General features: G+C 45.9%; 1 protein-coding gene across 10 annotated transcripts in view; it reads right to left on the minus strand.

The window, feature by feature from the left end:
• Positions 1-15,947, minus strand: part of LOC139572900 (protein MTSS 1-like) — a 146,032-nt gene that overhangs the window by 24,000 nt on the left and 106,085 nt on the right. For 8 of the 10 annotated variants that reach the window (XM_071395752.1, XM_071395751.1, XM_071395753.1 and 5 more), the window contains one exon: positions 713-870. In XM_071395752.1, coding sequence (XP_071251853.1) covers positions 713-870 — 158 coding nt within the window. Of the gene's footprint in view, positions 1-712; positions 871-1,022; positions 1,034-15,947 lie in introns of all 10 variants that reach the window. The other 2 variants (XM_071395749.1, XM_071395756.1) reach the window with 1 other exon arrangement.

A 15,947-nucleotide genomic window follows, 5' to 3' on the forward strand; every position in this document is an offset into this window, starting at 1 on the left:
GGGTGTTAATGAGGAACATTTCCTCTGGGTGTTAATGAGGAACAGTTCCTCTGGGTGTTAATGAGGAACAGTTCCTCTGGGTGTTAATGAGGAACATTACCTCTGGGTGTTAATGAGGAACATTTCCTCTGGGTGTTAATGAGGAACATTTCCTCTGGGTGTTAATGAGGAACATTTCCTCTGGGTGTTAATGAGGAACATTTCCTCTGGGTGTTAATGAGGAACATTTCCTCTGGGTGTTAATGAGGAACATTTCCTCTGGGTGTTAATGAGGAGCATTTCCTCTGGGTGTTAATGAGGAACATTTCCTCTGGGTGTTAATGAGGAACATTTCCTCTGGGTGTTAGTGAGGAGCATTTCCTCTGGGTGTTAATGAGGAACATTTCCTCTGGGTGTTAATGAGGAACATTTCCTCTGGGTGTTAATGAGGAACATTTCCTCTGGGTGTTAATGAGGAACATTTCCTCTGGGTGATAATGAGGAACATTTCCTCTGGGTGTTAATGAGGAACATTTCCTCTGGGTGTTAGTGAGGAGCATTTCCTCTGGGTGTTAATGAGGAACAGCATCTCCCATGGTGAGGCCCTACGGCTCTGTTTCGGTTTCTGTGTTTGTGTTGGTGCTGTGTGTAGTGCCAACGGACTCACCACCACGGCCTTAGCCTGACCTCTGTGTTGTGTGTGTTAGTGTGTGTTAGTTATGTTATGACTCACCACGACAGGTCGTAGCATGGAGACGAAGGTGCATAACCTGCTCCTCTCCTCGACGAGGGCCTTCCTGACAGCCTGTTTCTCCATCTCCTCCAGCAGCAGGTATGTATCACTGACGTCCTGCATGGCACTGTTCAGCTGGGGCTGGACCTCTCCTCGGCCTGGAACACACCGTTACTGTTAATATACTGCTACTACATTACACATCACACTGTTCAGCTGGGGCTGGACGTCTCCTCGGCCTGAAACACACCGTTACTGTTAATATACTGCTACTATCATTACACATCACACTGTTCAGCTGGGGCTGGACGTCTCCTCGGCCTGAAACACACCGTTACTGTTAATATACTGCCACTATCATTACACATCACACTGTTCAGCTGGGGCTGGACGTCTCCTCGGCCTGGAACACACCGTTACTGTTAATATACTGCTACTACATTACACATCACACTGTTCAGCTGGGGCTGGACGTCTCCTCGGCCTGGAACACACCGTTACTGTTAATATACTGCTACTATCATTACACTGGGGGGCTCGTCACCACAGACCTGGGACTAATATGTATTTGAGGGTCCTTGCTTTAGCTTGGAGTCTGCTCTTTTGTGACTCTTCCATGTGCAATGTAGGTATGATGTATGACCTCTTAGAGGACAAAGGTGTCATATTGTAACTTATCACTACTGGGCTTCTGTTGTTTATCCTGTCCTTGAAGACTGGCAGACTATCCTCCCTGAGCTCTCTCTCTCCTTCTTCTGTCTCTCCTCTCTCCTTCTCTCTCTCTCCTTCTCTCTCTCCTTCTCCGTCTCTCCCTCTCTCTCATTCTCTCTCCTCTCCTCTCTCTCTCTCTCTCTCTCTCTCTCTCTCTCTCTCTCTCTCTCTCTCTCTCTCTCTCTCTCTCTCTCTCTCTCTCTCTCTCTCTCTCTCTCTCTCTCTCTCTCTCTCTCTCTCTCTCTCTCTCTCTCTCTCTCTCTCTCTCTCTCTCTCTCTCTCTCTCTCTCTCTCTCTCTCTCTCTCTCTCTCTCTCTCTCTCTCAATTCAATTCAATTCAATTGACATGGCAAGTTATTATTACTTACATTGTCAAAGTATACATATCGAAAAATTTAAATAAAATATATATGTATATATATACACAAAATATATATATATTTATATATAAATAAATGGTGGGACTAACAGTAATAATAATAGTAGTAGTGGACATGGGATTACCATTAATAACAGCTACAACAACAATATTAATCAGAACAACAATACATTAAAGCAACAGTAGTAGACCAGTGTCAACATGACTGAGAAGACACATGACCTGGTACGAAAGACAAAACAAAACTAAGCTAAATGGGAAATATTATCAACATTACTTTGCATTTTTCACTGGCTGTCCCTCAGGCTGTGGCAGGAGGACACATATTTGGCTGCCAAAACTGCACATTTTGGCTTTTCACCCAACAAATATTTGAATTTTTCTTCATCTTTTATAGTTTCAAATTCTTTGTATTGAATTATAATTTTGGGAAAGAAATATGCTCTTAGGTCTGAGTATTTGTCACAGTGTAGTAGGAAATGCACTTCTGTCTCTACCTCTCCCCTGGAGCAGAGTGAGCACAGCCTGTCCTCCCTGGGCAGCCAGGTTTGTCTGTGACGACCGGTCTCTATAGCCAGACTGTGCTCACTGAGTCTGTACCTAGTCAATGTTTTCCTCAGTTTTCTATCAGTCACAGTGGTCAGATAGTCTGCCACCATGTACTGTCTGTTTAGAGCCAAATAGCATTGAAGTTTACTTTGATTTTTTGTGGTGTCTTTCCAATAGGTTATATATTTTTCTTTTTGTTTTGTGATGATTTGGTTGGGCCAGATTTTCTGAGGGCTGTCCCGAGGCTCTATGGGGTTGGTTTGGGTTGGTGAACTGAGCCTCAGAACCAGCTGGCTGAGGGGACTCTTCTCTGGTTTCATCTCTTGACATTGTAGAGCTGTGTGATGGAATGTTTTAGGGTCACTTGTTTTTAGATGGTTGTAAAATTTGATGGCTCTTTTTTCTATTCGAATGAGGAGGGGATATTGGCCCAATTCTGCCCTACATGCGTTATTTGGAGTTTTTCTTTGTACTTGCAATACAGTCTTGCAAAACTCTGCATGCAATACTTCAATTGGATGTTTGTCCCATTTAGTAAATTCATTATTAGAGAGTGGACCCCATACTTCACTGCCATATAGAGCAATTGGTTCTATAACTGATTGAAAAATTTTGAGACAGATTCTAATTGGAATTTCAATTTTGATGTTCCTTTTAATGGCATAGAATGCTCTTCTTGCTTTGTCTCTCAGCTCATTCACAGCCATGTGAAAGCTACCTGTGTTGCTGATATTTAGTCCTAGATATGTGTAGTTTTTGGTGTGTTCTAATAGAACTGTGTCCAAATAGAATTTATATTTGTCATCCTTATTTCCGGACCTTTTTTGGAATATCATTATATTTGTTTTTTTTAGGTTAACGGTCAGAGCCCAAGTCTGACAGAACCTGTGAAGATGATCTAGGTGTTGCTGTAACCCCTCTTTAGTGGGAGACAGCAGCACCAGGTCATCTGCGTACAGCAGACACTTGATTTCAGTGTTGTGTAGGGTGATACCAGGTGCTGTCGATTCTTCTAATGTTTTTGCCAATTCATTCATGTAGATGTTAAATAATGTTGGACTTATTGGGCAGCCCTGTTTCACTCCCCGCCCCTGAGAGAAGAAGTCTGTTTGCTTGTTGCCAATTTTAACCGCACATTTGTTTTTAGTGTACATTGATTTAATAAAATCATATGTTTTCCCTCCAATACCACTTTCTATTAGTTTATAAAAAAGACCTTCGTGCCAAATTGAATCAAATGCTTTCTTGAAATCTACAAAACACGAGTAGATTTTGCCTTTGTTTTGGTTAACTTGTTTATCAATTAGAGTGTGGAGGGTGTAAATGTGGTCTGTTGTACGATAATTTTTTTTGAAATCCAATCTGGCTTCTGCTCAGGACGTTGTGTTCGTCAAGGAAATGATGTAGTCTGCTATTTATAATACTGCAGAGAATTTTCCCCAAGTTGCTGTTAATGCATATTCCTCTGTAATTATTTGGGTCAAATTTGTCTCCATTTTTATAGATTGGTGTGATCAGTCCCTGGTTCCAAATATCGGGGAAAATACCTGCAGTGAGGATAATGTTGAAGAGTTTGAGTATAGCCAATTTGAATTTGTGGTCTGTATATTTGATCATTTCATTTAAAATCCCATCAGCACCACAGGCCTTTTTGGGTTGGAGATTGCATATTTTTTCCAATAATTCTTCTTCTGTAATTGGGGTATCCACAGGATTCTGATAGTCTTTGACTGCTAATTCAAGGATTTGTAATTTTTCTTGTATATCTTTTTGTTCTGGGCTCTTTGTTATATTGCTGTAGAGGTTTGCAAAGTGATTTCTCCACATATCCCCATTTTGGATAGCCAACTCCTCATGATGAGGTTTGTTTAATTTATTCCAATTCTCCCAGAAGTGGTTTGATTCTATGGATTCCTCAATTCCATCCAGCTGATTTCTAATGTGCTGTTCCTTTTTTGTTCTTAGGGTGCGTTTGTATTGCTTCAGTGTTTCCCCATATTGAAGGCGTATATTTTTGTTGTCTGGTTCTCTGTGTTTTTGATTAGATATATTTCTCAATGACTTTCTTAGATTTTTGCAATCATTATCAAACCATTTTTCATTATCTGTTATTTTTGGTTTGCTCTTATGCTTCTTTAGATTAGCCAAGGAGGCTAATTTGTCAAATATAAAGTTTATGTTCCTAACGGCCAAATTTACACCTTCATTGCTGAAGGAGAATGTTAAGGCTAAAAAGTTGTCCAGGAGAGATTGTATTTTTTGGCTACTAATTGCTTTTTGGTAGATGTCTGTACTGTTTGCACTCCATCTATAGGCTTGTTTAGTACCATGTAATTTATTGGGCCATGATGCTTCATGGTTGGGTTCTGCTCTTCTCAGATACACTGTGATTTTACTGTGGTCTGAGAGAGGTGTTAGTGGGCTGACTGTGAAGGCTCTGAGAGACTCTGGGTTTAGGTCGGTGAGGAAGTAGTCTACAGTGCTGCTGCCAAGGGATGAGCTGTAGGTGTACCTACCAAAAGAGTCTCCTCTCAGCCTGCCATTGACTATGTACAGACCCAGTGTTCGACAGAGCCTCAGGAGCTGTAATCCATTTTTGTTTTTCACTTTGTCATAGTTGTTTCTGTGGGGGTATGTGGGGAGGGAAAGGTTATTGCTTCCTGGTAGGTGTTTATCCCCATGACTGTTAATAGTGTCTTGTTCTTCTGCTATTCTAGCATTCAGGTCTCCACAGACCAGTACGTTGCCTTGGGCCTGAAAGTGACTAATCTCTCCCTCTAGAATGGAGAAGCTCTCTTCGTTGAAGTAGGGTGACTCTGAGGGGGGAATGTATGTGGCACAGAGGAAGACGTTTTTATCTGTCAAGATAGCCTCCTTGTTGATTTTTAACCAGATAAAGAATTCTCCTGTTTTGATCAATTCGATTGAATTAATTAGTTCAGATTTATACCATATTAGCATTCCCCCTGAGTCTCTGCCCTGTTTGATTCCTTTTAATTTAGTGGATGGTATGATTATCTCCCTATAACCTAGTGGACAGCCAGTGGAAACATCACCTCTGCACCATGTTTCCTGTAGTACTAAAATATCAACATCATCAATTTCTTTCAGGAAGTCTGGGTTTCTGCTCTTTAGCCCAAAAGCAGAGGACTTCAATCCTTGTATATTCCAACATGCAACGTAAAAAGACTTCATAACTTTTTTTTTCTCTTTTCTTTACCTTTCAAAATGAGACAAACACTCACAATCCAAGAAGAACCATTAAAATAGGATTTTTCAATTAAAGTAAACTCTTATTTTGCAAATGTGATTTGTTTATCATTTAAGATAGAATTTGTGTCATGCCACTTGGGTGGATGTAGTGTGAGAATGGTGGAGTTCTTGTGCTCATCTCTCTCTCTCTCTCTCTCTCTCTCTCTCTCTCTCTCTCTCTCTCTCTCTCTCTCTCTCTCTCTCTCTCTCTCTCTCCTCTCTCTCTCTCTCTCTCTCTCTCTCTCTCTCTCTCCTTCTCTCTCTCCTCTCTCTCTCCTTCTCTCTCTCTCTCCTCTCTCTCTCTCTCCTCTCTCCTGGACTCGGCCTAAGCAGCCAGCCCGCCCAGGAGTATTATCTAACCTTTTGTCACCAGCCTCTCCCAGACCCCGTCAAGGTCACAACCAGGCTGGAAAATGTAAGTCAAATGTTTCTCAACAGTGAGGTTTAACCCTGAGTCTTTGTGGATGACAGCAACAGAATAGTCTGCTACTGTAAGTCAAACGTAGGACTGCATCGTTGTGCTTCAATGAGCAGTGAGAACGTAACTTGGGACATTTTTGGGGAAACTCAAGATTGTTCAGTAGTCGTTTAACAAAATGGATGGATGATATTTCCATACAGGAATCCAAACATTTCCCCTTTTGGTTTGGCTGCCGTTCCAACGCTCTGAGAAATATGGGAGAAATGTTGTGTTTATAAAACTATTTCAACTTTTCTAGGATTTTGGGAAACGATCAGAGGAGATGAAGCGTGACCGGAACGGGAAACTCTAATTGACACCTACAGTTAAAATGACTCTATACTTTTACATAAAAAACTAGGATCCAAGAAAAGCTTTTCACAAGATATATAATTACTCTGTGATTTCTATGAGAGCTGCCTGGACTCAGAAAAGTGCTCTCGTCAAAAAAGTCCATCCCTTGTTGGTGTTACCCTCTGACCATGGAATGCACCGCTTTTACACAGTGTTCAAGGCAGTCGGATGTTGGTGTGTGTGTGTGTGTGTGTTCTTGGTGAGCGTGTTATCCATAATGCTGGGTAGTTACGAGCATGAAATGACAGCTTAGGCTTGTTGTTAAAATGAGCTTTAGCTGCTGTTAGGTTAGTGTGTGTGTGTGTGTGTGTGTGTGTGTGTGTGTGTGTGTGTGTGTTTGTTATGTCTGTATCTCTGTGTCAATGACAAGGGACAGATTGCTGCTTCCTCTGCCTGAAGCCACAGACAAAATACCAACCCATACCATACCATACCATACCATACCATACCATACCATACCATACCATACCAACCCATACCAAACCAACCCATACCAAACCATACCAACCCAAACCATACCAACCCATACCAAACCAACCCATACCAACCCATACCAAACCAAACCAACCCAAACCATACCAACCCATACCAAACCATACCAACCCATACCAAACCAAACCATACCAACCCATACCAAACCAACCCAAACCATACCAACCCAAACCATCCATACCAAACCATACCAACCCAAACCATACCATACCAACCCAAACCATACCATACCAAACCAAACCATACCAACCCATACCAACCCATACCAAACCATACCAACCCAAACCATACCAACCCATACCAAACCATACCAAACCAAACCAAACCATACCAAAATATACCCACACAAGACCCCATCGTGGGACAAACATTGGGACAGGAATGAATCTCTGACAATAATTCATTAGATAACATGCATCAGAAGTTCATGCTACTGCAATGCCTCAAACACAGTATCTAACAGTTGGTAGGAAGCCAGTGACGCTGTACACCCATTCCCTCCTCTGGCAGTGACCCTGTACACCCATTCCCTCCTCTGGCAGTGACCCTGTACACCCATTCCCTCCTCTCCCAGTGACCCTGTACACCCATTCCCTCCTCTGGCAGTGACCCTGTACACCTATTCCCTCCTCTCCCAGTGACCCTGTACACCCATTCCCTCCTCTCCCAGTGACCCTGTACACCCATTCCCTCCTCTGGCAGTGACCCTGTACACCCATTCCCTCCTCTCCCAGTGACCCTGTACACCCATTCCCTCCTCTCCCAGTGACCCTGTACACCCATTCCCTCCTCTGGCAGTGACCCTGTACACCCATTCCCTCCTCTGGCAGTGACCCTGTACACCCATTCCCTCCTCTCCCAGTGACCCTGTACACCCATTCCCTCCTCTGGCAGTGACCCTGTACACCCATTCCCTCCTCTCCCAGTGACCCTGTACACCCATTCCCTCCTCTGGCAGTGACCCTGTACACCCATTCCCTCCTCTGGCAGTGACCCTGTACACCCATTCCCTCCTCTCCCAGTGACCCTGTACACCCATTCCCTCCTCTGGCAGTGACCCTGTACACCCATTCCCTCCTCTGGCAGTGACCCTGTACACCCATTCCCTCCTCTGGCAGAGTTTTCAGACTAGCCAGACAACATGTGGGCAGAGGGTTGGAGAGTTTATCACATTGGTTTGATAACAGAGAGGGGAGGACAGGAGGAGGGAGTGAGACAGAGAGCAGAACAGATAGGACAGGGCTAGACAGGGGAGGACAGGAGGGAGGAGGGAGTGAGACAGAACAGACAGGACAGGGCTAGACAGGGGAGGACAGGACAGGAGGAGGGAGTGAGACAGAACAGACAGGACAGGGCTAGACAGGGGAGGACAGGACAGGAGGAGGGAGTGAGACAGAACAGACAGGACAGGGCTAGACAAGGGAGGACAGGACAGGAGGGAGTGAGACAGAACAGATAGGACAGGGCTAGACAGGGGAGGACAGGACAGGAGGAGGGAGTGAGACAGAGAGCAGAACAGACAGGACAGGGCTAGACAGGGGAGGACAGGACAGGAGGAGGGAGTGAGACAGAGAGCAGAACAGACAGGACAGGGCTAGACAGGGGAGGACAGAACAGGAGGAGGGAGTGAGACAGAACAGACAGGACAGGGCTAGACAGGGGAGGACAGGACAGGAGGAGGGAGTGAGACAGAGAGCAGAACAGACAGGACAGGGCTAGACAGGGGAGGACAGGACAGGAGGAGGGAGTGAGACAGAGAGCAGAACAGACAGGACAGGGCTAGACAGGGGAGGACAGAACAGGAGGAGGGGGTGAGACAGAGAGCAGAACAGACAGGACAGGGCTAGACAGGGGAGGACAGGACAGGAGGAGGGGGTGAGACAGAGAGCAGAACAGACAGGACAGGGCTAGACAGGGGAGGACAGGACAGGAGGAGGGAGTGAGACAGAACAGACAGGACAGGGCTAGACAGGGGAGGACAGGACAGGAGGAGGGAGTGAGACAGAGAGCAGAACAGACAGGACAGGGCTAGACAGGGGAGGACAGGACAGGAGGAGGGAGTGAGACAGAACAGACAGGGGAGGGCTAGACAGGGGAGGACAGAACAGGAGGAGGGAGGGAGACAGAGCAGAACAGACATGACAGGTTAACTCTCCCACTCAATTTGAGTCCTCCTATCATCGAATGTTGTATACTGAGTCATCGATAACACACACATGCAGTCTCACTGTCAGACTATGTTGCTCATCCAGGGGCTAACTGAGGACTAAGAGACAGGAGAAACTACAGTCTCACTGTCAGACTGTGTTGTTCATCCAGGGGCTAACTGAGGACTAAGAGACAGGAGAAACTACAGTCTCACTGTCAGACTGTGTTGTTCATCCAGGGGCTAACTGAGGACTAAGAGACAGGAGAAACTACAGTCTCACTGTCAGACTGTGTTGCTCATCCAGGGGCTAACTGAGGACTAAGAGACAGGAGAAACTACAGTCTCACTGTCAGACTGTGTTGCTCATCCAGGGGCTAACTGAGGACTAAGAGACAGGAGAAACTACAGTCTCACTGTCAGACTGTGTTGCTCATCCAGGGGCTAACTGAGGACTAAGAGACAGGAGAAACTACAGTCTCACTGTCAGACTGTGTTGTTCATCCAGGGGCTAACTGAGGACTAAGAGACAGGAGAAACTACAGTCTCACTGTCAGACTGTGTTGTTCATCCAGGGGCTAACTGAGGACTAAGAGACAGGAGAAACTACAGTCTCACTGTCAGACTGTGTTGCTCATCCAGGGGCTAACTGAGGACTAAGAGACAGGAGAAACTACAGTCTCACTGTCAGACTGTGTTGCTCATCCAGGGGCTAACTGAGGACTAAGAGACAGGAGAAACTACAGTCTCACTGTCAGACTGTGTTGTTCATCCAGGGGCTAACTGAGGACTAAGAGACAGGAGAAACTACAGTGTCACTGTCAGACTGTGTTGTTCATCCAGGGGCTAACTGAGGATTAAGAGACAGGAGAAACTCATACTAGATCATTAGTTACAGTATGTGTGTCAATACTGGATGCCTTAGAGATATAGGTCAGTTACAGAAGGCAGCTTACAGGCTCTATAACTGATTAATAAGCACCGCCTGCTCTTCCATCAGATGAAACTAGGCCACAACTAGAGTGAACTACAGTATAGAATCATAAATATCCAACTAGAGTGAACTACAGTATAGAATCATAAATATTCAACTAGAGTGAACTACAGTATAGAATCATAAATATTAAACTAGAGAGAACTACAGTATGGAATCATACATATTCAACTAGAGTGAACTACAGTATAGAATCATAAATATTAAACTAGAGTGAACTACAGTATAGAACCATAAATATTAGAGTGAACTACATTATGGAATCATAAATATTCAACTCGAGTGAACTACAGTATAGAATCATAAATATTCAACTAGAGTGAACTACAGTATAGAATCATAAATATTAAACTAGAGTGAACTACAGTATAGAATCATAAATATTCAACTAGAGTGAACTACAGTATAGAATCATAAATATTAAACTAGAGTGAACTACGGTATAGAATCATAAATATTCAACTAGAGAGAACTCCCCTCATACGGTACAGCATAGAATCATAAATATTAAACTAGAGTGAACTACAGTATAGAATCATAAATATTCAACGAGAGTGAACTACAGTATAGAATCATAAATATTCAACTAGAGAGAACTCCCCTCATACGGTACGGCATAGAATCATAAATATTAAACTAGAGTGAACAACAGTATAGAATCATAAATATTCAACTAGAGAGTGAACTCCTTTCATACTATACAGTATGGAATCATAAATATTCAGTGAGAGGCTGCAGTTATAAGTCCATTCCCTCTCTGTTACTGTTAGCTCTGTACATTACCTCAATCTCCCTCCCTCCCTTCCCTCCCTCCCTCCCTCCAAGTCTGAGATTATCCTCAGTCCCTTATCTTCATATGACTGATAAATGTCCCAGAATCCCAGTTGTCCCTCTAAGTCTGAGGCCTGTTGAAAACATCATACCAAACCACATAGGTTCCAGGTGAGTAGAGCATCCCTCCCTTACTGATAGCTCTGTACATTACCTCCCTCCCTCCCTCCCTCCCTCCAAGTCTGAGATGATCCTCAGTCCCTTATCTTCATATGACTGATAAATGTCCCAGAATCCCAGTTGTCCCTCTACGTCTGAGGCCTGTTGAAAACATCATACCAAACAACATAGGTTCCAGGTGAGTAGAGCATCCCTCTCTCCAAGGAAGACAACTAAAACACACACACTACCGTTCAAAAGTTTGGGGTCACTTATAAATGTCCTTGTTCCTCTGTCCAGTGTCTGTGTTCTTTTGCTCATCTTAATCTTTTCTTTTTATTGGCCATTCTGAGATATGGCTTTTTCTTTGCAACTCTGCCATAGAAGGCCAGCATCCCGGAGTCGCCTCTTCGCTGTTGTCACGTTCCTGACCTGTTTTCTCTTATTTTTGTATGTGTTTAGTTGGTCAGGGCGTGAGTTGGGATGGGCATTCTATGTTACGTGTTTCTATGTTGGTTAATGGGTTGCCTGATATGGTTCTCAATTAGAGGCAGGTGTTTTACGTCTCCTCTGATTGAGAACCATATTAAGGTAGGATGTTCTCACTGTTTGTTTGTGGGTGATTGTCTTCCGTGTCTGTGTTTGTCGCGCCACACGGGACTGTTTCGGTTTGTGTAGTCTATTCCTGTTCTGCGTGTTTATGTATGTTTTCCAGTACAGGTCTGTCTACGTCGTTTTGTTGTTTTGTATATTCTCAAGTGTTTTTCGTGTTCGTCTTTTCGTTTAAATAAATTCATTATGACTGCATACCTCGATGCGTATTGGTCCGACCCATGCTTCTCCTCTTCAGACGAAGAGGAGGAGAACAACCGTTACAGAATCACCCACCAACCAAGGATCAAGCAACGAGGGAGAAAGCAGCAACAACAAACGCAGGATTACAGGAATAAGGAGGATTTCTGGACATGGGAGGAAATACTGGACGGAAAGGGACCCTGGGCGCAAACTGGAAAATATCGCCGCTCTCGTGAGGAGAAGGAGGCAGCTAAAGCCCATGAGCGGTGGTATGAGGAGGCAGCATGTAAGCGAGGCTGGAAGTCTGTGAGTCAAGCCCAAAAATTTCTTGGGGGGGGGCTAAAAGGGAATGTGGCGAAGTCAGGTAGGAGACCTGCGCCAACTCCCTGTACTTACCGTGGAGAGCGAGAGTACGGGCAGACACCTTGTTACGCAGTAGAGCGCACGGTGTCTCCTGTACGTGTGCATAGCCCGGTGCGGTACATACCAGCTCCTCGTATCTGCCGGGCTAGATTGAGCATTGAGCCAAGTGCCATGAAGCCGGCTCTACATATATGGCCTCCAGTACGTCTCCTCGGGCCGGCTTACATGGCACCAGCCTTACGCATGGTGTCCCCGGTTCGCCTACATAGCCCGGTGCGGGTATTCCACCTCCCCGCACTGGTCGGGCTACGGGGAGCATACAACCAGGTAAGGTTGGGCAGGCTCAGTGCTCAAGGGATTCCATTCCATTCCATTCCATTTCAAGTTCCAAATTAAGCAGCAGCAGCTGAAAAGATGAGCTCCTACAAATATTGAAATTTAAATGTTTTTTTAGAGTAAAGTACATCGAAAAAAAATCAAAAGAAAACTGCAAACTGAATAGGAGACCAAACAAGCAGCAAACAAAGAAGAAAGGCTTTTGAAAAAGTAACAATTTTTCATAAAATTATACCGTTTTCTTAGCCAGCTAAGTTGTTTACCTGTTGCTAGGCAGTTGCTAGGGACATTCCTGAAAGAAGCTAGCTAGCTAACAAGGAGTGTCTAGTTGGCAGAAGAGAAGAAGGGACAAAGAAGGGACAAAGTGGGACAAAATAAGGATAGAAAAAAAGGGAAAGGGGACATTAAGGTGAAGCAGTCCTCTAAAGACACAAAAGACAATAATACAAGAAACAACACTTCTATTGCCTCTCCCTTTACGATACGCACTTCCGGTTTGGTTTGGAGCGAGTAGTTGCATTCCGCTTTGCTCCACAGGTAGTATTACAGGTAGTATTACATTTCATTTCATTACAGTACAACAGTTTGATTTGTTTGATCTTAGCTGGCTACATAGCCGTCTTTGTATCCAAGATAATTGTGTAGTCTAGAGTAATTGTAGAGGTTACCTAGCCAGTTAGAGGTTACCTAGCCAGCTACACTTTCAAACAAAGTCAACAACGCAGCCACTGCTAGCTAGCCTATTTCACCAGCCAGCAGTACTATATCATTTTAGTCAATAAGATTTTTTGCAACGTAAGCTTAACTTTCTGAACATTCGAGACGTGTAGTCCACTTGTCATTCCAATCTCCTTTGCATTAGCGTAGCCTCTTCTGTAGCCTGTCAACTATGTGTCTGTCTATCCCTGTTCTCTCCTCTCTGCACAGACCATACAAACGCTTCACACCGCGTGGCCGCTGCTACTCTAACCTGGTGGTCCCAGCGCGCACGACCCACGTGGAGTTCCAGGTCTCAGGCAGCCTCTGGAACTGCCGATCTGCGGCCAACAAGGCAGAGTTCATCTCAGCCTATGCTTCCCTCCAGTCCCTCGACTTCTTGGCACTGACGGAAACATGGATTACCACTGATAACACTGCTACTCCTACTGCTCTCTCCTCGTCTGCCCACGTGTTCTCGCACACCCCGAGAGCTTCTGGTCAGCGGGGTGGTGGCACTGGGATCCTCATCTCTCCCAAGTGGACATTCTCTCTTTCTCCCCTGACCCATCTGTCTATCGCCTCCTTTGAATTCCATGCTGTCACAGTTACCAGCCCTTTCAAGCTTAACATCCTTATCATTTATCGCCCTCCAGGTTCCCTTGGAGAGTTCATCAATGAGCTTGACGCCCTGATAAGTTCCTTTCCTGAGGATGGCTCACCTCTCACAGTTCTGGGTGACTTTAACCTCCCCACGTCTACCTTTGACTCATTCCTCTCTGCCTCCTTCTTTCCACTCCTCTCCTCTTTTGACCTCACCCTCTCACCTTCCCCCCCTACTCACAAGGCAGGCAATACGCTTGACCTCATCTTTACTAGATGCTGTTCTTCCACTAATCTCATTGCAACTCCCCTCCAAGTCTCCGACCACTACCTTGTATCCTTTTCCCTCTCGCTCTCATCCAACACTTCCCACACTGCCCCTACTCGGAAACCTTCGCTCTCTCTCCCCCGCTACTCTCTCCTCTTCCATCCTATCATCTCTTCCCTCTGCTCAAACCTTCTCCAACCTATCTCCTGATTCTGCCTCCTCAACCCTCCTCTCCTCCCTTTCTGCATCCTTTGACTCTCTATGTCCCCTATCCTCCAGGCCGGCTCGGCCCTCCCCTCCTGCTCCGTGGCTCGACGACTCATTGCGAGCTCACAGAACAGGGCTCCGGGCAGCCGAGCGGAAATGGAGGAAAACTCGCCTCCCTGCGGACCTGGCATCCTTTCACTCCCTCCTCTCTACATTCTCCTCTTCTGTCTCTGCTGCTAAAGCCAATTTCTACCACTCTAAATTCCAAGCATCTGCCTCTAACCCTAGGAAGCTCTTTGCCACCTTCTCCTCCCTCCTGAATCCTCCTCCCCCTCCTCCCCCCTCCTCCCTCTCTGCTGATGACTTCGTCAACCATTTTGAAAAGAAGGTCGACGACATCCGATCCTCGTTTGCTAAGTCAAACGACACCGCTGGTTCTGCTCACACTGCCCTACCCTGTGCTTTGACCTCTTTCTCCCCTCTCTCTCCAGATGAAATCTCGCGTCTTGTGACGGCCGGCCGCCCAACAACCTGCCCGCTTGACCCTATCCCCTCCTCTCTTCTCCAGACCATTTCCGGAGACCTTCTCCCTTACCTCACCTCGCTCATCAACTCATCCTTGACCGCTGGCTACGTCCCTTCCGTCTTCAAGAGAGCGAGAGTTGCACCCCTTCTGAAAAAACCTACACTCGATCCCTCCGATGTCAACAACTACAGACCAGTATCCCTTCTTTCTTTTCTCTCCAAAACTCTTGAACGTGCCGTCCTTGGCCAGCTCTCCTGCTATCTCTCTCAGAATGACCTTCTTGATCCAAATCAGTCAGGTTTCAAGACTAGTCATTCAACTGAGACTGCTCTTCTCTGTGTCACGGAGGCGCTCCGCACTGCTAAAGCTAACTCTCTCTCCTCTGCTCTCATCCTTCTAGACCTATCGGCTGCCTTTGATACTGTGAACCATCAGATCCTCCTCTCCACCCTCTCTGAGCTGGGCATCTCCGGCGCGGCCCACGCTTGGATTGCGTCCTACCTGACAGGTCGCTCCTACCAGGTGGCGTGGCGAGAATCTGTCTCCGCACCACGTGCTCTCACCACTGGTGTCCCCCAGGGCTCTGTTCTAGGCCCTCTCCTATTCTCGCTATACACCAAGTCACTTGGCTCTGTCATATCCTCACATGGTCTCTCCTATCATTGCTATGCAGACGACACACAATTAATCTTCTCCTTTCCCCCCTCTGATAACCAGGTGGTGAATCGCATCTCTGCATGTCTGGCAGACATATCAGTGTGGATGACGGATCACCACCTCAAGCTGAACCTCGGCAAGACGGAGCTGCTCTTCCTCCCGGGGAAGGACTGCCCGTTCCATGATCTCGCCATCACGGTTGACAACTCCATTGTGTCCTCCTCCCAGAGTGCTAAGAACCTTGGCGTGATCCTGGACAACACCCTGTCGTTCTCAACTAACATCAAGGCGGTGACCCGTTCCTGAAGGTTCATGCTCTACAACATTCGCAGAGTACGACCCTGCCTCACGCAGGAAGCGGCGCAGGTCCTAATCCAGGCACTTGTCATCTCCCGTCTGGATTACTGCAACTCGCTGTTGGCTGGGCTCCCTGCCTGTGCCATTAAACCCCTACAACTCATCCAGAACGCCGCAGCCCGTCTGGTGTTCAACTTTCCCAAGTTCTCTCACGTCACCC

The sequence above is a fragment of the Salvelinus alpinus genome, chromosome 4 (assembly GCF_045679555.1).
Source record: "Salvelinus alpinus chromosome 4, SLU_Salpinus.1, whole genome shotgun sequence".
NCBI lineage: Eukaryota > Metazoa > Chordata > Actinopteri > Salmoniformes > Salmonidae > Salvelinus > Salvelinus alpinus.